The sequence below is a fragment of the Copadichromis virginalis genome, linkage group LG23 (assembly GCF_057382275.1).
Source record: "Copadichromis virginalis isolate Kocher_CV1m ecotype Utaka linkage group LG23, C_Virginalis_male_GT1.1, whole genome shotgun sequence".
NCBI lineage: Eukaryota > Metazoa > Chordata > Actinopteri > Cichliformes > Cichlidae > Copadichromis > Copadichromis virginalis.
Window position 1 is genome coordinate 21,753,039 of NC_140639.1, and position 21,122 is coordinate 21,774,160.

Sequence of the window (21,122 nt, forward strand, 5' to 3'; positions counted from 1 at the left end):
CGGTTCAGATGGCAGCAGTTTTTGCTGACAAATGTAAGTTTTAGTATTTCTAAGTATTAATAAATTACTGTTTTACTTCTTTATATATTTCTTTATACTATTTGCAAATATTTTAAAAGTTTAATCTGCTGTGATGACTGGAACACAAAGGAGAGAAATGGTGCCTTGTCTCTTGTTATGAACTGTAAATAGCTAAGTGCTTAGAGCAGCTGGTCCTAGCACACTTCAAATCCTGTCTCCCCCCCACCCTGGACCCCCACCAATTTGCATACCGCCAGAACAGGAGCACAGAGGATGCAGTCTCCATCGCACTGCACTCTGTCCTCTCACACCTGGACAACAACAACACCTACGCCAGAATGCTGTTTATAGACTTCAGTTCAGCATTCAATACAATCCACCCCTCACAACTCATCAGGAAACTGACAGACCTGGGCATCAGTTCCCTCATCTGCAAATGGTTACTGGACTTCCTGACCAACCGCCCCCAACATGTCCGGCTGGATAACCACTGCTCATCTACCATCACAATGAACACCGGTGTACCACAAGGCTGTGTGATGAGCCCTTTCCTCTACTCCCTCTTCACCCACGACTGCAGACCTGCTGATGGTTCCAACACCATCATTAAGTTTGCAGATGACACCACGGTGATTGGCCTCATCAGTGACAACGATGAGGCCGCCTACAGGGAGGAGGTGGATCGTCTGGCTGAGTGGTGCGACACAAACAACCTGCTGCTTAACACCGAGAAGCCCAAGGAGCTCATCGTGGACTACAGGAGGAATGCTGACCCACATCCACCCATCCACATTAAGGGGACGGCTGTGGAGCGTGTGAGCAGCTTCAAGTTCCTGGGAGTCCACATCTCCGAGGATCTCACCTGGACGACCAACTGCTCCAAGCTGGTCAAGAAGGCTCACCAGCGCCTCTTCTTCTTGAGGACTCTGAGGAAGAACCACCTGTCCTCAGACATCCTGGTGAACTTCTATCGCTGCACCATCGAGAGCATCCTGACCAACTGTATAACAGTCTGGTACGGGAACTGCTCTGCCTCGGACCGGAAGGCGTTGCAGAGGGTCGTGAAAACTGCCCAGCGCATCGCCGGAGCACCACTTCCTGCCATAAAGGACATCTACAGGAAGCGGTGTCTGAAAAGGGCTGGGAAAATCATCAAAGACCCCAGTCACCCATCACATGGACTCTTCACCCTCCTGCCCTCTGGGAGGCGCCACAGGAGCCTCCGGACTAAGACCACCAGGTACCGGAACAGCTTCTTCCCCACAGCTGTCAGACTCCTGAACTCTGCCTCCTGACATCTGACCCACGTTAAACTCATGCACTGAACATACACACCCCCACAATGGACAACTGTACCCTCAAACACACAATAATAACATGGAGTGAACCACCACTCACAACCACTAGCACTTTATATAGCCTCTGTAGAAACTATCTACACCCTCACTTATCTTAACTGAACTACTGTATAGCTCTGTGTAAATAATCATTCTGTACATTCAATAATCTTTAATCCTACAACTGTTTACAACTTGCATAGTTGCCGGGGATTCCCATGATGCATTGAGTTTTTCCTTTCCAGTCACCTTTCTCACTCACTATGCATTAATAGACCTCTCTGCATTGAATCATATCTGTTATTAACCTCTGTCTCTCTTCCACAGCATGTCTTTATCCTGTTTTCCTTCTCTCACCCCAACTGGTCGCAGCAGATGGTCCCGCCCCTCCCTGAGCCTGGTTCTGCTGGAGGTTTCTTCCTGTTAAAGGGGAGTTTTTACTTCCCACTGTCGCCAAAGTGCTTGCTCATAGGGGGTCATATGATTGTTGGGTTTTTCTCTGTATCTATGAAGCGCCTTGAGGTGACTTTTGTTGTGATTTGGCGCTATATAAATAAAATTGAATTGAATTGAATTATCTGAAGAAGAAGCAGAGTTGGTTTGTTTCCAGCTGAAATCATCCAGGCTCAGGAATTTGAATCGATCCACATCATTTCTGCTTGAACTAGAGAACATGAGTGTCGACTTACATTTGGTCTGTGAGACACATGTCATAGTGACAGTATTTGGGTTAATATGGCATTACTCACCCTGGTCGCATTTCTTCAATATCAGGCACCAAGTTCAGGAACTCGTTCTTTTGCAGCCCGCGCAAGGTAGGAGGTCTCCAGAGTGGGAACCATCGGGAAGTTTTCACAGTCTGAGCAGGAGGGACTGGAGGCACGTGAGCTGTTCTCAGGGGTCCTTTAACACAAATCACACCAAGTTAGAATCAAATAGATAACCTGTCAATAACCGTTTGCAGATCGAGGTCAATGTTCCTAAAAATATGTTTACTTCTGGCCCATGGAGCCACAGCGCGAGTCCGACAGAGAGGGGCAGGTAGAGGAAGGGGTGAGGGTGGCACTGCTGAAGCTCGTCACGGATGGATCACGTCCGATCGGTGAGATGAGAGAAAGCTGAAGTGAAACAACAGCAGGATGAGGTAGACGTCAATATAGGAACTCCCTGATGTGACACAGAAAGGCTATTTTTTTATTTCTTTGTATTATTTCTCACCTTGCAGTCACTGATGCTGTTCACCAGCTGCTTGTATTCAGTATTGAAGGTGTGTGTCAGAAGGCGCAGGCACTACAACACAACAGGAACAAGACCGATCAGCTCCGAGCAGAGAAGGAAGAAGGCAGCAACAAGAACGCCCACTAAGCCCACGTTTTTCTCACCTTGGTGGCCAGCTCCTTCTCACGCTTTCAAAGGTGGTGCTGGAGATCTGCGAGGAGGCGGAGGTGGATGTGGACAGAGTGCCGGAGCTCACGCTGGGGGACAGAGACTCACTCAGGGACTTGGTGGTGGGAGCTGTTCCCACGGGAGCCGCCACTCCCAGAAGGTGACGGGTCTTTTCCACCTGGACGAAAGATGGGGGCGAATGTGAGGTGGGGAGAAGAGGGGAGGTTAGTCATGTAAAGTCTGTACTCTAAGAAAAAACTTTTTAGAATAGCACTTTGGTCTTTGAGCTGAAAAGTCATTTTTCCCTCAATGATATTAAACAGATTTATTTCTTTATGAATCTTTTAAGGCCCCACCTCCTGCAGCTGCTCCATCTTCTCCAGCTTCCACTGGTGCTCTAGGATGAGGCTATCTCCTCTGGGCCTCCAGCCGGCCAGGTTCTCCTCTCCACGCACATAAGCCACTGATGTGTCCAGGACCTTCCTCCTCCTCCTCTGCATCCCTGCTCAGGACATGAGCCCTCATTAGGATGAAGCTCTCCACAGAATTATGATAAAACAGCTGCCGTTCTTTAAACATGTTTCATGGCCGCTCACCTGGGCTTCCAGTGTCAGACATCTTACACAAGCTCAGCTCGTAGATCCCAGTCACTCGGTTGTTATAATGAAGCAGAAGTTTTGAACAAGGAAACTTTGTAACGAAATGCCAACGACCGCCTGTCTGTTTTCAGGGCTGTATTTGAAGCCATGCTCCAATCAGGCAAAGTTTTAAGTGTTGCACATTTCGATGGGTTTCTTTCAGCTGACATAGTTTCCATTTGGGTCATGTGGTGTTAGATACCCCAGCGTGTGGTCATAGGGTGAAGAGCCCGGACGATTAGTGGGATTTTAGGTGTGGTGTAAAAATGACGCTGCAACTTTAAAAACGTTGTTGCTTTAAGGATTAACGTACAACCATACTTGGGCTGAGTTTGACACTGGTTCTCTTCAGTAATTAAAATAGCTTTAACACATGATAAGATCAAATGTCAGCTACACTGTGACAGTCGAGGGGCCACACTCAGATATATTTATTCGCTTGTTCTCTTTGTGTGATAAGAGTTTCCATCTGAATTTAACCCCTGTGTGGGGCTGATCTTTCATTTCATTTTATTTCAAGCTCAGATTCTTTGCCTTTGGCACATTTTCTGTGACGAGACTTCAAACCATTCCCACCGTCCTTATTAATCAACATGGTGAAGTGATTCTTCGCAAGGTGATGGGATAGGAAGAGTTTCAGAAAATGAGGCCTTTTGTCTTTATTGGAGAGGTCAGTGCAGACAGGACGGATGGGGGGAAGGCGAGGGGGGAATGACACACAGGAAACGGTGTTGGTCAGACCCAAAGACATGCGTGGGCAGTGAGGACTCTCACCTTCAGACTCACTGTCTAATCAGTCTGACAGTGAGTCTGAAGACAGAGCAACCCAACACACGTTACTATGTTCATCATCATCATCATTGTTTATTTATATAGCACTTTAAAAACACACAAGGCTGACCAAACTGCTGAACAATAGAAACATAATAGATACCATAAGAATAATAAATACGATACAATAATAAACATAGCGAAAAACAATAAAATACAAGTCAGTCAACCACTGAGTCAAAAGCCAGTGAATAAAAATGCGTTTTCAATCTGGATTTAAAAACCAGCACTGATGTCGATTGCCTAATGTGAAGAGGAAGATTATTCCAAAGCTTAGGAGCCACGATAGAGAACGCTCGGTCTCCTCTCAGTTTCAGCCGTGATTTGGGGACTGAGAGCAACAGCTGCTCAGCTGACCGGAGCGAACGAGTGGGGACATAGGGCTTCAGCAGGTGCCAGACCATTTAAAGATTTAAAAACCAATAAAAGAACTTGAAAATGAATCCTAAATTCAATTGGAAGCCAGTGCAGGGAGGCCAAGAGTGATGTTATCACTAAGCAGGACATTAAATCAAATTAATGAGACACCAAAACAAGAGCTGGAGCCCAAGACAGCCATGAAGTCACAGTGTACACAAATACACAAGAAACACAGAAACCAGCTGGGTGGATGTGGCTCGGGAACCTTCTGTTACCTTGAACGTCGGTGTTTTGAACGCTGGCTGCTCCAGTCTGCTTGTATTTGTCCAAGATTTCCCCTCATATCTTGGTTATGGTTATTTTTTCTTTTATTAAACTGATCACACTCCTGTTCATGAATAGAAAAAAACCCCATCAGTGTATTTTCACTTAAACAAGCAGCTGTTTTTTTTGCATTAAAGTTATATAAAAATGTAACAGTGCAAATTCCTCGCTGACAGTTTAACCAAAAGGCATTTCCAGTGGAAAGTAGCCGACATATCCTCAGCATAACCATGTATAATATCCACAAAACCTGAGAAGGTTGGAGAGAAGGTAGGTGAACTCTGCTGGGATCTGCGTTTAACAAAGTGTCTAAAGACGAAACAAAGAAATCTTTCTGTAAATGTTCAGATGCACAGACTGGACTGAAAAAGAGTGAAAAAGCAGCTAACGTCCAAAAATAAGAAAACTTTGAAAGAACTCCAAAAAAACCTGGAGAACTTTTGCTCAAAAAACAGTTTTGTTTTTTTTAAATTACAAGGCAATCTGACAAAATGTCATCAAATGAGACTCAAGACTTCTGCAGGTCTCTGCCATGACTCAATTTTTTTTCTTAACGGCAGAAACAATTGTTCCTTTTTTACTTTGTTTCTATTTTCTCTTCTTGTTTTTATCTGTTGAACAACAAACAACATTCATGCTGATTCACATAATATCCTGTCTCTAATCTCTGGGATTTCCTCGTAGCTCTTTGATGCAAAGAACATCCATCAAACGCTCCAGCTTGTGCTCAACATCATCGTGAACGGTGAAGGTACTCTGACGAGAAAATACTCAGTCGACCTTTTGGTTGATTTGTTAAAGAACCCCAAAATAGCTGATTACCTAACAAGGTATGCAGATAATTCACAGCTCTTTTCCTGAATAGCTGCTTTAAAACTCTGCTGAAAGCCTTTGTCCATTTCCAGGTATCCCCACTTCTTGGCATGTGTGTCTCAAGTGTTAGGACTGCTGCATTCGAAAGACCCAGACCCTGCAGCCAAGGTGAGAGACGACAAATATGATAACCCACACCAGCTGTGCTTAACTCTGTAAGTTCCCAGTATTCCCTGAAACCATCACGTGTGACACAGTTTACATCAGACGTGATGCAGCTGACGTCAACACTGACCTTCTTGTGGTAACAGAGACTTAAAAAAATAATAATAAAGCAACAAAGTGGGTCGCTCTTTGACAGTAAATTCCAGTGCGGTCCGCTCCAATCTCCTCAGGCTGACTCTCTTCTAGGCTCTCCTGACTGTTCCCTTTACATGTTGATGATGTGTCTTGTAAATCTGGATCCCTTTCCAGCAGGACGCTCCTCTTTTTCAGACAGTACCTCAGCTGCTCTCTCTCCTGACAGTCAGCTGTCCACCTCTGCATGGCCAGTCGAGCCAGCGCCGGCATTTGAGGCAGAGCTCGGAGCAGAGCGGGCAGCCAGGCTGAGCACGGAGCAGAGGTTGAAGGTCGCAAACTGACATCCACGTCTTCCAGAGAGCCCAGACCTCCTGCTGCAAACAGACTGCACCAACCGTTGTCTCCCACCAAGCTGTTGTAGGACAGATCCAGTGCACGGAGTGAGGAGAGACAGCCCCGTCTGCACACGGCAGCTGCACAGAGGAAGAGGACCCATTGATAACTGATCACTTTATGCCTGTTCACTTTACTGTTTTGTTCACAATGTTTCTGATGGAGACAAAAATAACACCGAATAGTTTCATTGTTTTGTTTTATACGACAGCTACAGATGCTGGCAGCATGAAATAAATGAAAGAAATATCAATTTCCTTCAGGCTTTACTTGTCTTAATATACATTTATGCAGCCTAATGATCCACTACAGACCAAAAAAGAAAAAGTATAATGTCATTGTGTGTTAGTTACCCAGATGTTGCATGTCATCAGTGGTGAGCTCGCAGCTGCAAAGACGGAGCTCGCTGACGACTGATGGCTGCAGAGCATCCAGCAGGAGCGCCAAGTGACCGCCAACCACTTTACACCAGGAAATATCCACCGTGCGCAGATAGGACACCGCCAGGGCTGATGCATAAACACAAAGTTTTCACCATTTCAGGCTAGAGGGTGGAAGAGGTATTCAGGGAGAATGACTTGAAGGAAAACTTCTATAAATAAACAAGTGTGTGTGTGTGTGTGTGTGTGTGTGTGTGTGTGTGTGTGTGTGTGTGTGTGTGTGTGTGTGTGTGTTACCCAGAGCAGTGAAGGACTCGTTGCTCATGTAGCAGCTGTTGAATGGCAGCCTCCTCATTTGTGTCGCAGGGAGGGCGGAGACCAGCAGGTGGACCACACCTCCCACTTCCTTATTGGATGACACATCAAGCTCGGTCAGTGCAGTGAGAGAGGGCAGCACCTGGACTGAAAAACAACGAGTCACATGACTGCTGCAGCGAGCATGCGATTAGTGTCCGGCGTGTGAGATTGGTAGCAACTGACTCAGAGCCTCTAGATCATCTCGCGTGAGGCAACACAGGTGGAGGTCGAGTCTCTCCAGGTGTGTGACGTGAGCCAGGTGAAAGGTGAGGCGGCTCAGTCCACCAGCTAGAAGCAGCTTTACAGTATATTAATCAGAACAATGCTGCTCTCTAATGTATCTTGGTAAAGCGCAGAAAAATCTAATGTTTTATATGATACAGTGTGATTTCAGTAACATATCATAATGGAGGCTTCAGCAAGTACTTACGAAGGAAATCTTTCCTCTGCTCTTCAGTTAGTTCATCAAATACCTCCCAAAACATCTGTATGGTGGGGTGGCGGTCATGATATCTCCAACCATAACTTGTGTTCTGAAAACAGTGAAAATGACTGTTATAATCATAGAGTTTGTAAGGTCAGGCATACACTATGTTGCCAAAAGTATTCCCTAACACATCCAAATCATTCAATTAATGTGTTCCAATCACTTCCATGGACACAGGTGTATTAAATCAAGCACCTAGGCATGCAGACTACTTCTACAAACATGTGTGAAAGGACGAGTCGCTCTCAGGAACTGAATGAATTCCAGCATGGTAATGTGATAGGATGCACCAGTGCAACAAGTCCAGTCATGAAATTTCCTCGCTATTAAATATTCCATAGTCAGCTGTTAGTGATATTATAACAAAGTGGAAGTAATTGGAAATGACAGCTAGTCAGCTGATGCTAAGGCTCATAGTGCACTTAAGTCACCAATATCTGCAGTCTGCTGTTGTTACAGATGTCCAAACTTCATTGGTTTCCATGGCTGAGCAGCTGCATCCCAGCCTTACACTGACAAACACAATGCAAAGCGTCAGATGGAGTGATTTAAGCATCTCAACACTGGACTCTAAAGCAGTGGAGATGTGTTTACTGGAGTGACGAATCACACTTCTCTGACTGGCAATCCGATGGATGTGTCAGGGTTTGGTGGTTGCCAGAAGTACTTGTCTGACTGCACTGTGCCAAGTGTAAAGTGTGGGCATGTGTGCACATGGCTGGGCACCAGTGCACAATACAAGGTCCATAAAGACATGGATGAGTGAGTTTGGTGTAGAAGAACTGGACTAGCCTGCACAGAGTCCTGACCTCAACCTGATAGAACATCTTTGGGATGAATTAGAGCAGCAACTGTGAGCCAGGCCTTCTCCTCCAACGTCAGTGTCTGACACCACAAATGCACCTCTGGAAGAATAGTCAAAAAATTCCCATAAACACACCTAAACCTTGTGGAAAGCTTTCCCAGAAGAGTGGAAGCAGTTATAGCTGCGAAGGGTGGGCTGACTATTATATTATACTATCATACAAAAGTCTGGATTAAGACTGAGATGTGACTCAAGTTCATATTTGTGTTAAAGCAGCCGACTGAATGCTTTTGACAGTATGCAGTACACAGTTATTGTGCTACAGGACAGCTGTGAAACTACAGCCTGTGTCTGTTTGGCTGACTGTACCTGTTTGAACTTTTCCCAGTCATGCACGTCCTGGCCGACCAGCACTCCCTGCAGCTCCTCTGGTCGAAACAGCCTCACCAAATCCTGCTCACACACCAGGAAGAAGCCTCGCTTGAACTCCTGGAACAGATTCTCCACTGATGTGTTGAAGGCATGATTCACATAGGCCTCCACAAACTCCTTCCTGTTTAGGAGGGAAAATGTTAAATTAGCAAACATTTCACAGAGACAAAGGTGCTGCAGATGAACCTCACAAACACTTCATGTTTTATATTTACCTCATATTAAGACCTACTAAGGACCTGATTGTTTTTAATTATGTCCTGATACATAAAACCTGAGAGCTCACATAACTGCATATGCTCAGAATAGACAGCACACATGGATACAAATTACTGCCTTGCAGCAGCAATCTTCAGACCATCACTATGCGCTCCATACAAGGTTACACTGTTCCTGTTATTAACAGCAGGGGGCACTATCAGCCACAGACTGGGAGCCAGATATGCTCTGCTGGTGCCTCATTGTTACAGAGGAAAGACTCTATAGTGAGAAACAGCTGAGGGGGAAACACTGATCTGGAAACGTCTGAGTGTTACAGAGGATATACATAGCACTGTGGTTCAGTGTCACACAATCACAAACAAATACAGCAAAGTACTAAAAAGGGTGTTGCCTCCAAAGATTGCTTTTACTGGTTTGGAGCTTAGGAGGCTTAATAACAACAGGCATGAATGAAGACAGATCAGAACAGCTGTTTGATCACAGCATCCAGTACCAACACAATCATCCACACTCAAGAGCCTGTTGGCTTCAGAGTCAGCAGCTGAATGTCTAAAATATCAAATGTCATTTTTGGTCCATCAGCTACAGCATGAACTGCTTAAAGTGAGAAGCAGCCTGAAGCCCGACAGATTCATCTTTCCAGACTGAAAATATCTCAGAGTGAACCGAGTGGTGCGTTTTCAGGGTGATCTCACAAAGTCAAATCCCTTTAATGATGTTCTGTCCTGTCTTCCTCTATCAAAAGCACACAAACACTATAAAACATTGTTTCGGTGCTTTGGGGTTTTGTTTTCTACACAGAGGTATAGCACGACTAGACCCTAAAGGCAGGCTGCTCACCTACAACCAGCTCACGAACATCTTTCCAATGGAGCTCGCTGCCTTTCTCGTGGATGAGGGTCACTGTGATCCTCCGCTGGATCCCCTGCAGCAAACATAACAGGAGCTCAGGATCACAGTGAGCACAGCTAGAGCAACATTACGCTTTAAAAGAAGATATTCAACTGTGTACAAAGGAAGCAGTTACCACTGTGTGAGTAATAAGGAAACAACATGTGCACCAATCCTGTACCTGGTGCAGCAGGTAGGTACCATGACAGGGCAGGCCTCCACTGTGATCCACGATGGCTGGGATGTACCTGTGCATGGAGGGAGGAGGTGACACAACATCCCAACTTATAATATTCTTCCTGGAGATCATTTTTATGGTTCCTTTAAAGCTTGTGCGTGAATATAACACTCCAGATGGATACTCACTCTCCAGTGGGCTCCAGCTCGCTGATCTCAAACCAGACCAGCAGGTCGTACTTGCTGACACACTGACCCAGGTTGGATTTGGTGATGGTGTTCAACTTGGAGGCTGCAACTGGCACACACACACACACACGCACACACACACACACGCACACGCACACGCACACACGCACACACACACACACACACACACACACACACACACACACACTCAACGTTAACAAGTGGGAATTTTTCTGGATTTAAGAGAAGGTGAATAAAAGTGAGCAGTATTTACTACATGCTTTGGGTGACTAAATGGAGGATGGATAGGTGACATGAAAACACTACTGACCCTTTATACTGAGCCAATAGCTCACACACTTCTATTAAATCTGTCTAAAGAGCCAGTAATCACAGAGGATAGATACTGGAAGAAAACTGAAATGTTAGGAGGAACTAAATCACACATTACAACACCAGTGGCAGCACCCTGCTGTCTCACACATCGGGATCACGGTCCTGTTGAAACGGGCTAATTGCTAAAGCTCACAGTTGCATTCCTCTATACTCAATATGATCGAAAAAACTATTTTAACAAACAATTAAAAAAGGAACAAGTAAAAGATCTACTATAGCCAAAAGAAGACCATTTACAGACTATAGCCCTGTGAACAAGTATTTGCCTCCTTTCTCATTTCCTATCTTATTCCATATTTGTCACACTTACACCTTTCACATCAATACATTTATAACATTAGACAACAATGTCTAATATTCAACGGCAGTTTTCAAGGGCAAAACGCTATCCAAACATACTTGGTCCTATATGAAAAAGTAATCACACAGAAAACCTGATACCTTGTGCGTCACCTCTGACACCAACAGCTGCAGCAAGCGTTTGGTGCTAGAGGTCACATTTGGACTCTGGACCTCTGTGGAGTGTGCACATGATCTCATTACTGTCTAAAAATCCAAGGAGTGCTGAATCATTGAAAAATACACAGTAACAGGTGTGTAGCATCGCTAACTAGGTAGCAACAAGCCTCTAATTGGATAATCCAAATTGTCACTAGGTGTGAATGTGCAAATGTATGTGAGTGCGAATGGTTGTCTGTCCCTATGTGTTGGCCCTGCGATAGACTGGCGACCTGTCCAGGGTGTACCCTGCCTCTTGCCCTATGACAGCTGGGATAGGCTCCAGTGACCCCCGCGACCCTGAAAAGGATAAGGGTCGCCTGCACCAGCTGGCTGACATACACAGTCTGAGCCTCCAGTCACGCAAACCTGTCCTGGCTTGTAGAGTGAAGCCAGACTAGATGCTAATGGAGCTCTCTAATACTTGAATTTTAGTCAAGCTTGCAGCTTTCTTCACTATGTTGTATAATGCAATGAATAACATGAACATTTTTAGTAAGGTTTGTTTGCTTGTTAACATTTTTCCCTTTAATGTTTTCATTAATAAAATCCAACCTTGAAGCATAACAAACCAACCTTCTACTTTCTTAAGTTCAAGCAAGTCTACAGTTTAAATAAAGGTCTAAAGTCACAAATATTATTCTGACAATAGAAATCCTAGAATAGTGGTAACACTCTGAATACACATGCCAATATAAATTTATCTCGCTGTCATGTGTTATTTTGCCGGGTTGTTTCCTCCCGTTGCCATGTAAACACAAAATAGTGTATATATATGAATATTTTCAAAAAATGCTCTGTGAGTTCCACATCATAACAGTTATTTACTGAGCAGCTCAGTTAGAACTTGCCACTCACACACTGAGCAGCACTCACTAACTTTCTATTTCTAAACAATTTGTTCACTTTTTATCTCAGGCATGTCTGAAAAGACATCAGATAACTTTTTCCATCGCTTTGAAGATTTGATTCAGAGAAAGCGCACAGGTGGAGATGTAAGTAACTAAACATACTCATTCTTGACTTCTCTGCTGATCAAATGTAAATGTTTCTGAGAGATGTGTTATATTTTGCTGCTTTGCACAGTGTAATTTTTGTGTAAGTCACTGTAGACAGAGCAACTGTCAGCGCTTCACCACAGAGTCCAGGATCCTGGACTTTCACAAAGCTCAGAGCAGTAAGACAAATGTGTTCTTTCAACAGGCAGACACATTGCATATCACACAGAGACCCAGAGATTATGCTGTGAAACTCCCACCTTTACCTGAGCAATGCGCAGGCTCTCCACAGAGAGTCCAGAGAAGCTGGAACTGTTTGGATGACCCCTTTTGGAATCAGGAGGACCCTGAAAGAAGTCTGAGTAGCCTCAGCTCTGCAGACACACACACACCAAGTGATCTGAGGGCCATTCCTTTCATTGTTAGTCCTGTTGAGATGACACCGCTCACTCCAGTTCCTCCACCTCCTCGAGCAGCTTGTCCATCGCAATTGCGGTTCAAAGGTGATGCTTTTCTTTAGTGGTTACACCTGCTGTTAATCAGTTAGTTTAGATTTTAAAATTTGACACTGTAGATTATCTATTTTAATGCTAAATTACACATTCTTGCTGTCCATTCATTTTATATGCTTTTTTGAAGAAAAAAAAAATCAGGAAGAAAAATGTTTATTGTTGTTTTTGTAAGATGTCAATTTGTAGTTATTTAGTTATTTTTTTGTCTAAACAGACACGAAGTTCATTCGTGGAATAAGAGTCTTGACAGCAAAAGACAAATTTGGGCCTATTTTGACTCCAAAACCTCCAACAGTTCCCATACCGCAAAAACGAGGACCTCGGCCTGGGACGCTGCTGCCCCGTGCAAAAGTCGTCCCTATAGACGGTAAGTGGTTTTCCTCAGTAACTGTAGAAGATGCTGAATAATCAAACTTTAAATTAAGAGATTTTTTAAAAAGATTTTAATGAACAATTAATCACTGCATCATGCTTCGAATTAGAAGAAATGACAGTTTCTTTTTACTAACCTCGTTGATTATCAGACAAGAAAGCAGACAGTCAGTGCAGTCAGAATAATCCAAGAGAGAGCAGGGTCAAACTCCCGCCTGTAGCTACACCTGTAGAGAGCCTGTCCCACAGCTTTAGTCTGCTGTCTTCATTAGAACTTTAAAATGAATACTAGATCTACTTCTACTGAATGGAGAAAAGGTTCCTGAGAAGAGATTTAATTTTCAGTATCTAAGAAATTTGAGGCGTTTCTGAAGGTACTGTACTGTTAGAGCATCTTAACATAGAGTCCTTGAATACTAGGCAGTTGTAGAGGATGAGTTACTCTACTTTAAATGACTCCCACCCCTTATTGGAGGATTTCAGCTTCTTCCTGTGGGACAGAGGTTTGCAGCCCCTAAATGCAAGCGAAGTTTGAAGAAACAGCTTTGTCCAAGCTGCTATTTTGTTGTCGTTGTAACAAATGACACGTTTTTTTTCTGTATTTTTAAAAAACTGTATTTATTTATTTACTGTACTTATTTCTCTATTTATGACAGTGCTTTTATCTCCTTTTTGCTGTTTTATATGAATTTATCAGTATAGTGTTGTCTAGTTTTAGAAGCTGTGATTAGGACGTCTATTTAAATTTGTTGATTAAAGATCATAATTAGAGATCATAAGCTGCCTTTGATTTAGACATGTCTGATATTTTTGTAAACACAAAATAGTGTATATATATGAATATTTTCAAAAAATGCTCTGTGAGTTCCACATCATAACAGTTATTTACTGAGCAGCTCAGTTAGAACTTGCCACTCACACACTGAGCAGCACTCACTAACTTTCTATTTCTAAACAATTTGTTCACTTTTTATCTCAGGCATGTCTGAAAAGACATCAGATAACTTTTTCCATCGCTTTGAAGATTTGATTCAGAGAAAGCGCACAGGTGGAGATGTAAGTAACTAAACATACTCATTCTTGACTTCTCTGCTGATCAAATGTAAATGTTTCTGAGAGATGTGTTATATTTTGCTGCTTTGCACAGTGTAATTTTTGTGTAAGTCACTGTAGACAGAGCAACTGTCAGCGCTTCACCACAGAGTCCAGGATCCTGGACTTTCACAAAGCTCAGAGCAGTAAGACAAATGTGTTCTTTCAACAGGCAGACACATTGCATATCGCACAGAGACCCAGAGATTATGCTGTGCAACTCCCACCTTTACCTGAGCAATGCGCAGGCTCTCCAGAGATAGTCCAGGGAAGCTGGAACTATTTGGATGACCCCTTTTGGAATCAGGAGGACCCTGAAAGAAGTCTGAGTAGCCTCAGCTCTGCAGACACACACACACCAAGTGATCTGAGGGCCATTCCTTTCATTGTTAGTCCTGTTGAGATGACACCGCTCACTCCAGTTCCTCCACCTCCTCGAGCAGCTTGTCCATCGCAATTGCCTGTTTTCTCTGCTAAACATTCAGGAGCAGGTCGGTTCAAATGTGATGCTTTTCTTTAGTGGTTACACCTGCTGTTAATCAGTTAGTTTAGATTTTAAAATTTGACACTGTAGATTATCTATTTTAATGCTAAATTACACATTCTTGCTGTCCATTCATTTTATATGCTTTTTTGAAGAAAAAAAAATCAGGAAGAAAAATGTTTATTGTTGTTTTTGTAAGATGTCAATTTGTAGTTATTTAGTTATTTTTTTGTCTAAACAGACACGAAGGTCATTCGTGGAATAAGAGTCTTGACAGCAAAAGACAAATTTGGGCCTATTTTGGAAAAACTGCAGCATTTCCAGGATGGGATTGTAACCTCACCTGGACACACAGTACCAACCAAAACATTTACTGCAGTAAAGCCTTTGACTCCAAAACCTCCAACAGTTCCCATACCGCAAAAACGAGGACCTCGGCCTGGGACGCTGCTGCGCCGTGCAAAAGTCGTCCCTATAGACGGTAAGTGGTTTTCCTCAGTAACTGTAGAAGATGCTGAATAATCAAACTTTAAATTAAGAGATTTTTTAAAAAGATTTTAATGAACAATTAATCACTGCATCATGCTTCGAATTAGAAGAAATGACAGTTTCTTTTTACTAACCTCGTTGATTATCAGACAAGAAAGCAGACAGTCAGTGCAGTCAGAATAATCCAAGAGAGAGCAGGGTCAAACTCCCGCCTGTAGCTACACCTGTAGAGAGCCTGTCCCACAGCTTTAGTCTGCTGTCTTCAGACGACTGGTAAGAAACGTAGTAAGGAGACATTAAATACTGCACAGAAACAGTGCTGCATAATGTGGCTGTGTTATTTGTGGTGTTCCTGAAGTCGTGTTCAATGTTGTGTTGTGTAAATACAGGATTAAGAAAAGACAGGGCCTGCAAACTATTCAGTCTCTGGCAAAGCACCACTCGGACATCCTGAAGACTAAACTACATGAAGTGTGTCTGGTCCTCATTGAGGAGGTATTGCACACTTTATGTTTCTTATATGTGTTTCATGCAGCTAGTTTCCCTTCAAGTGCATACTACAGCCTCAACTGATGATTTTCACTCACATTTTAGGTGAAAAACCAACGCTCAGCAATAGCCTTTGAGGCCATACATGCCATCAATGAGCTCTACATTCAGCTCCAGAGAACAATGGACCCAGAAGTTGAAACAACAGGCCGAGCTCTATTGCTGAAGCTTGCAATGACCAACAACAACTTTCTACATCAGGAGGTCAATCTGGCGCTTGATGCCATGGTGGAAAATTGCAGCCATGGACGGATTCTGAGCGCTCTGTTTAACACAGGACTGACGTAAGAGGAGAGAAGAAGCTGTAGTGATTTTATTAGAAGACATGAAAGAGAGATCATGTTCACTGAGTTGTGTGTCTAATATTGTCCTTGCTCAGCCATCGCTGTGTTGCAGTGAGGAATAGCACGGCTCAACACCTGCACCAGCTGGCTGACAAACTTGGAGCAGCCGTCACCCTGAAAACAGGAACCTTCACTGAAAGATTTCTAATTGCTGCCTCTAGAATGGCAGGGGATGCTGCACCTGAAGCCAGGTGGGTACTTTTAAATGGGTTTGAAGTGCATCAATGTTTTATTTTCTGTGAGTTTACACAATTAATGAAAATTAATGACAACTGTAATCTTCCACAGGTACCATGGGCGAACAATCATTGAGAAACTGACCCTTCACAAGGATTTTATGAATTTGTGGGTGAAGATTGTCCCTGAAAAAGACAGGCGTCCTGTGGAGAAGAGCCTGAAAAAGACAGGCGTCCTGTGGAGAAGAGCCTGAAAAAGACAGGCGTCCTGTGGAGAAGAGCCTGAAAAAGACAGGCGTCCTGTGGAGAAGAGCCTGAAAAAGACAGGCGTCCTGCGAAGAAGAAAGAGCTTAGGGAGTTCCTGTGTGTCCAGTTGACGGACAAGGGGACGCACAGGTGGAGATGTAAGTAACTAAACATACTCATTCTTGACTTCTCTGCTGATCAAATGTAAATGTTTCTGAGAGATGTGTTATATTTTGCTGCTTTGCACAGTGTAATTTTTGTGTAAGTCACTGTAGACAGAGCAACTGTCAGCGCTTCACCACAGAGTCCAGGATCCTGGACTTTCACAAAGCTCAGAGCAGTAAGACAAATGTGTTCTTTCAACAGGCAGACACATTGCATATCGCACAGAGACCCAGAGGTTATGCTGTGCAACTCCCACCTTTACCTGAGCAATGCGCAGGCTCTCCAGAGATAGTCCAGGGAAGCTGGAACTGTTTGGATGACCCCTTTTGGAATCAGGAGGACCCTGAAAGAAGTCTGAGTAGCCTCAGCTCTGCAGACACACACACACCAAGTGATCTGAGGGCCATTCCTTTCATTGTTAGTCCTGTTGAGATGACACCGCTCACTCCAGTTCCTCCACCTCCTCGAGCAGCTTGTCCATCGCAATTGCCTGTTTTCTCTGCTAAACATTCAGGAGCAGGTCGGTTCAAAGGTGATGCTTTTCTTTAGTGGTTACACCTGCTGTTAATCAGTTAGTTTAGATTTTAAAATTTGACACTGTAGATTATCTATTTTAATGCTAAATTACACATTCTTGCTGTCCATTCATTTTATATGCTTTTTTGAAGAAAAAAAAAATCAGGAAGAAAAATGTTTATTGTTGTTTTTGTAAGATGTCAATTTGTAGTTATTTAGTTATTTTTTTGTCTAAACAGACACGAAGGTCATTCGTGGAATAAGAGTCTTGACAGCAAAAGACAAATTTGGGCCTATTTTGGAAAAACTGCAGCATTTCCAGGATGGGATTGTAACCTCACCTGGACACACAGTACCAACCAAAACATTTACTGCAGTAAAGCCTTTGACTCCAAAACCTCCAACAGTTCCCATACCGCAAAAACGAGGACCTCGGCCTGGGACGCTGCTGCGCCGTGCAAAAGTCGTCCCTATAGACGGTAAGTGGTTTTCCTCAGTAACTGTAGAAGATGCTGAATAATCAAACTTTAAATTAAGAGATTTTTTAAAAAGATTTTAATGAACAATTAATCACTGCATCATGCTTCGAATTAGAAGAAATGACAGTTTCTTTTTACTAACCTCGTTGATTATCAGACAAGAAAGCAGACAGTCAGTGCAGTCAGAATAATCCAAGAGAGAGCAGGGTCAAACTCCCGCCTGTAGCTACACCTGTAGAGAGCCTGTCCCACAGCTTTAGTCTGCTGTCTTCAGACGACTGGTAAGAAACGTAGTAAGGAGACATTAAATACTGCACAGAAACAGTGCTGCATAATGTGGCTGTGTTATTTGTGGTGTTCCTGAAGTCGTGTTCAATGTTGTGTTGTGTAAATACAGGATTAAGAAAAGACAGGGCCTGCAAACTATTCAGTCTCTGGCAAAGCACCACTCGGACATCCTGAAGACTAAACTACATGAAGTGTGTCTGGTCCTCATTGAGGAGGTATTGCACACTTTATGTTTCTTATATGTGTTTCATGCAGCTAGTTTCCCTTCAAGTGCATACTACAGCCTCAACTGATGATTTTCACTCACATTTTAGGTGAAAAACCAACGCTCAGCAATAGCCTTTGAGGCCATACATGCCATCAATGAGCTCTACATTCAGCTCCAGAGAACAATGGACCCAGAAGTTGAAACAACAGGCCGAGCTCTATTGCTGAAGCTTGCAATGACCAACAACAACTTTCTACATCAGGAGGTCAATCTGGCGCTTGATGCCATGGTGGAAAATTGCAGCCATGGACGGATTCTGAGCGCTCTGTTTAACACAGGACTGACGTAAGAGGAGAGAAGAAGCTGTAGTGATTTTATTAGAAGACATGAAAGAGAGATCATGTTCACTGAGTTGTGTGTCTAATATTGTCCTTGCTCAGCCATCGCTGTGTTGCAGTGAGGAATAGCACGGCTCAACACCTGCACCAGCTGGCTGACAAACTTGGAGCAGCCGTCACCCTGAAAACAGGAACCTTCACTGAAAGATTTCTAATTGCTGCCTCTAGAATGGCAGGGGATGCTGCACCTGAAGCCAGGTGGGTACTTTTAAATGGGTTTGAAGTGCATCAATGTTTTATTTTCTGTGAGTTTACACAATTAATGAAAATTAATGACAACTGTAATCTTCCACAGGTACCATGGGCGAACAATCATTGAGAAACTGACCCTTCACAAGGACTTTATGAATTTGTGGGTGAAGATTGTCCCTGAAAAAGACAGGCGTCCTGTGGAGAAGAGCCTGAAAAAGACAGGCGTCCTGTGGAGAAGAGCCTGAAAAAGACAGGCGTCCTGTGGAGAAGAGCCTGAAAAAGACAGGCGTCCTGTGGAGAAGAGCCTGAAAAAGACAGGCGTCCTGCGAAGAAGAAAGAGCTTAGGGAGTTCCTGTGTGTCCAGTTGACGGACAAGGGGACGCACAGGTGGAGATGTAAGTAACTAAACATACTCATTCTTGACTTCTCTGCTGATCAAATGTAAATGTTTCTGAGAGATGTGTTATATTTTGCTGCTTTGCACAGTGTAATTTTTGTGTAAGTCACTGTAGACAGAGCAACTGTCAGCGCTTCACCACAGAGTCCAGGATCCTGGACTTTCACAAAGCTCAGAGCAGTAAGACAAATGTGTTCTTTCAACAGGCAGACACATTGCATATCGCACAGAGACCCAGAGGTTATGCTGTGCAACTCCCACCTTTACCTGAGCAATGCGCAGGCTCTCCAGAGATAGTCCAGGGAAGCTGGAACTGTTTGGATGACCCCTTTTGGAATCAGGAGGACCCTGAAAGAAGTCTGAGTAGCCTCAGCTCTGCAGACACACACACACCAAGTGATCTGAGGGCCATTCCTTTCATTGTTAGTCCTGTTGAGATGACACCGCTCACTCCAGTTCCTCCACCTCCTCGAGCAGCTTGTCCATCGCAATTGCCTGTTTTCTCTGCTAAACATTCAGGAGCAGGTCGGTTCAAATGTGATGCTTTTCTTTAGTGGTTACACCTGCTGTTAATCAGTTAGTTTAGATTTTAAAATTTGACACTGTAGATTATCTATTTTAATGCTAAATTACACATTCTTGCTGTCCATTCATTTTATATGCTTTTTTGAAGAAAAAAAAATCAGGAAGAAAAATGTTTATTGTTGTTTTTGTAAGATGTCAATTTGTAGTTATTTAGTTATTTTTTTGTCTAAACAGACACGAAGGTCATTCGTGGAATAAGAGTCTTGACAGCAAAAGACAAATTTGGGCCTATTTTGGAAAAACTGCAGCATTTCCAGGATGGGATTGTAACCTCACCTGGACACACAGTACCAGCCAAAACATTTACTGCAGTAAAGCCTTTGACTCCAAAACCTCCAACAGTTCCCTCCCATACCGCAAAAACAAGGACCTCGGCCTGGGACGCTGCTGCGCCGTGCAAAAGTCGTCCCTATAGACGGTAAGTGGTTTTCCTCAGTAACTGTAGAAGATGCTGAATAATCAAACTTTAAATTAAGAAATTTTTTAAAAAGATTTTAATGAACAATTAATCACTGCATCATGCTTCGAATTAGAAGAAATGACAGTTTCTTTTTACTAACCTCGTTGATTATCAGACAAGAAAGCAGACAGTCAGTGCAGTCAGAATAATCCAAGAGAGAGCAGGGTCAAACTCCCGCCTGTAGCTACACCTGTAGAGAGCCTGTCCCACAGCTTTAGTCTGCTGTCTTCAGACGACTGGTAAGAAACGTAGTAAGGAGACATTAAATACTGCACAGAAACAGTGCTGCATAATGTGGCTGTGTTATTTGTGGTGTTCCTGAAGTCGTGTTCAATGTTGTGTTGTGTAAATAAAGAAATAAAGACAGGGGTTGCAAACTATTCAGTCTCTGGCAAAGCACCACTCGGACATCCTGAAGACTAAACTACATGAAGTGTGTCTGGTCCTCATTGAGGAGGTATTGCACACTTTATGTTTCTTATATGTGTTTCATGCAGCTAGTTTCCCTTCAAGTGCATACTACAGCCTCAACTGATGATTTTCACTCACATTTTAGGTGAAAAACCAACGCTCAGCAATAGCCTTTGAGGCCATACATGCCATCAATGAGCTCTACATTCAGCTCCAGAGAACAATGGACCCAGAAGTTGAAACAACAGGCCGAGCTCTATTGCTGAAGCTTGCAATGACCAACAACAACTTTCTACATCAGGAGGTCAATCTGGCGCTTGATGCCATGGTGGAAAATTGCAGCCATGGACGGATTCTGAGCGCTCTGTTTAACACAGGACTGACGTAAGAGGAGAGAAGAAGCTGTAGTGATTTTATTAGAAGACATGAAAGAGAGATCATGTTCACTGAGTTGTGTGTCTAATATTGTCCTTGCTCAGCCATCGCTGTGTTGCAGTGAGGAATAGCACGGCTCAACACCTGCA

At 43.5% G+C, this 21,122-nt stretch overlaps 4 protein-coding genes across 10 annotated transcripts; 2 read left to right on the plus strand and 2 right to left on the minus strand.

The window, feature by feature from the left end:
- Nucleotides 1–2,585: 2,585 nt before the first annotated feature.
- LOC146680808 (kinesin-like protein KIF1B) lies at nucleotides 2,586–3,396 on the minus strand. The gene is made up of 4 exons (XM_085447617.1): nucleotides 3,341–3,396; nucleotides 3,101–3,246; nucleotides 2,741–2,922; nucleotides 2,586–2,648 (listed from the first exon to the last, which is right to left on the minus strand). Exons 1-4 carry the CDS (start codon nucleotides 3,360–3,362, stop codon nucleotides 2,633–2,635), a joined length of 366 nt encoding a protein of 121 aa, XP_085303743.1. The 5' UTR covers nucleotides 3,363–3,396; the 3' UTR covers nucleotides 2,586–2,632.
- An 834-nt stretch (nucleotides 3,397–4,230) lies between these two features.
- On the minus strand, nucleotides 4,231–8,963 carry LOC146680809 (leucine-rich repeat-containing protein 31-like). Of its 6 annotated transcripts, none has more exons than XR_014917850.1 (8): nucleotides 8,802–8,963; nucleotides 8,437–8,532; nucleotides 7,571–7,673; nucleotides 7,324–7,428; nucleotides 7,081–7,245; nucleotides 6,757–6,912; nucleotides 5,720–6,483; nucleotides 4,231–4,961 (listed from the first exon to the last, which is right to left on the minus strand). XR_014917850.1 is itself a non-coding variant. In XM_085447613.1 (8 exons), the coding sequence occupies exons 2-7, from the start codon at nucleotides 8,452–8,454 to the stop codon at nucleotides 6,026–6,028; spliced, it is 1,005 nt and encodes a 334-aa protein (XP_085303739.1). In that variant the 5' UTR covers nucleotides 8,455–8,532; nucleotides 8,802–8,963; the 3' UTR covers nucleotides 4,231–5,867; nucleotides 6,006–6,025. The 6 variants fall into 6 exon arrangements, 5 of the variants coding, with proteins under 5 accessions (XP_085303739.1, XP_085303738.1, XP_085303740.1 ...); XM_085447613.1 differs by having other exon boundaries at nucleotides 4,231–5,867; nucleotides 6,006–6,483; XM_085447612.1 differs by having other exon boundaries at nucleotides 4,231–6,483.
- A 3,078-nt stretch (nucleotides 8,964–12,041) lies between these two features.
- LOC146680810 (uncharacterized) lies at nucleotides 12,042–16,536 on the plus strand. Its single transcript, XM_085447364.1, has 11 exons — nucleotides 12,042–12,232; nucleotides 12,441–12,738; nucleotides 12,962–13,114; nucleotides 14,099–14,175; nucleotides 14,384–14,702; nucleotides 14,937–15,176; nucleotides 15,334–15,457; nucleotides 15,574–15,679; nucleotides 15,779–16,017; nucleotides 16,113–16,268; nucleotides 16,366–16,536. Exons 1-11 carry the CDS (start codon nucleotides 12,158–12,160, stop codon nucleotides 16,505–16,507), a joined length of 1,929 nt encoding a protein of 642 aa, XP_085303490.1. The 5' UTR covers nucleotides 12,042–12,157; the 3' UTR covers nucleotides 16,508–16,536.
- Nucleotides 16,537–17,025: 489 nt separating this feature from the next.
- Nucleotides 17,026–20,646, plus strand: LOC146680811 (TOG array regulator of axonemal microtubules protein 1-like). 2 transcript variants are annotated; one of them, XM_085447362.1, is made up of 11 exons: nucleotides 17,026–17,196; nucleotides 17,420–17,659; nucleotides 17,817–17,940; nucleotides 18,057–18,162; nucleotides 18,262–18,500; nucleotides 18,596–18,751; nucleotides 18,849–19,140; nucleotides 19,349–19,667; nucleotides 19,902–20,145; nucleotides 20,303–20,426; nucleotides 20,543–20,646. In XM_085447362.1, exons 1-7 carry the CDS (start codon nucleotides 17,097–17,099, stop codon nucleotides 18,988–18,990), a joined length of 1,107 nt encoding a protein of 368 aa, XP_085303488.1. In that variant the 5' UTR covers nucleotides 17,026–17,096; the 3' UTR covers nucleotides 18,991–19,140; nucleotides 19,349–19,667; nucleotides 19,902–20,145; nucleotides 20,303–20,426; nucleotides 20,543–20,646. The 2 variants fall into 2 exon arrangements, with proteins under 2 accessions (XP_085303488.1, XP_085303489.1); XM_085447363.1 differs by lacking the exons at nucleotides 20,303–20,426; nucleotides 20,543–20,646 and having other exon boundaries at nucleotides 17,026–17,184; nucleotides 19,902–20,114.
- Nucleotides 20,647–21,122: the final 476 nt, after the last annotated feature.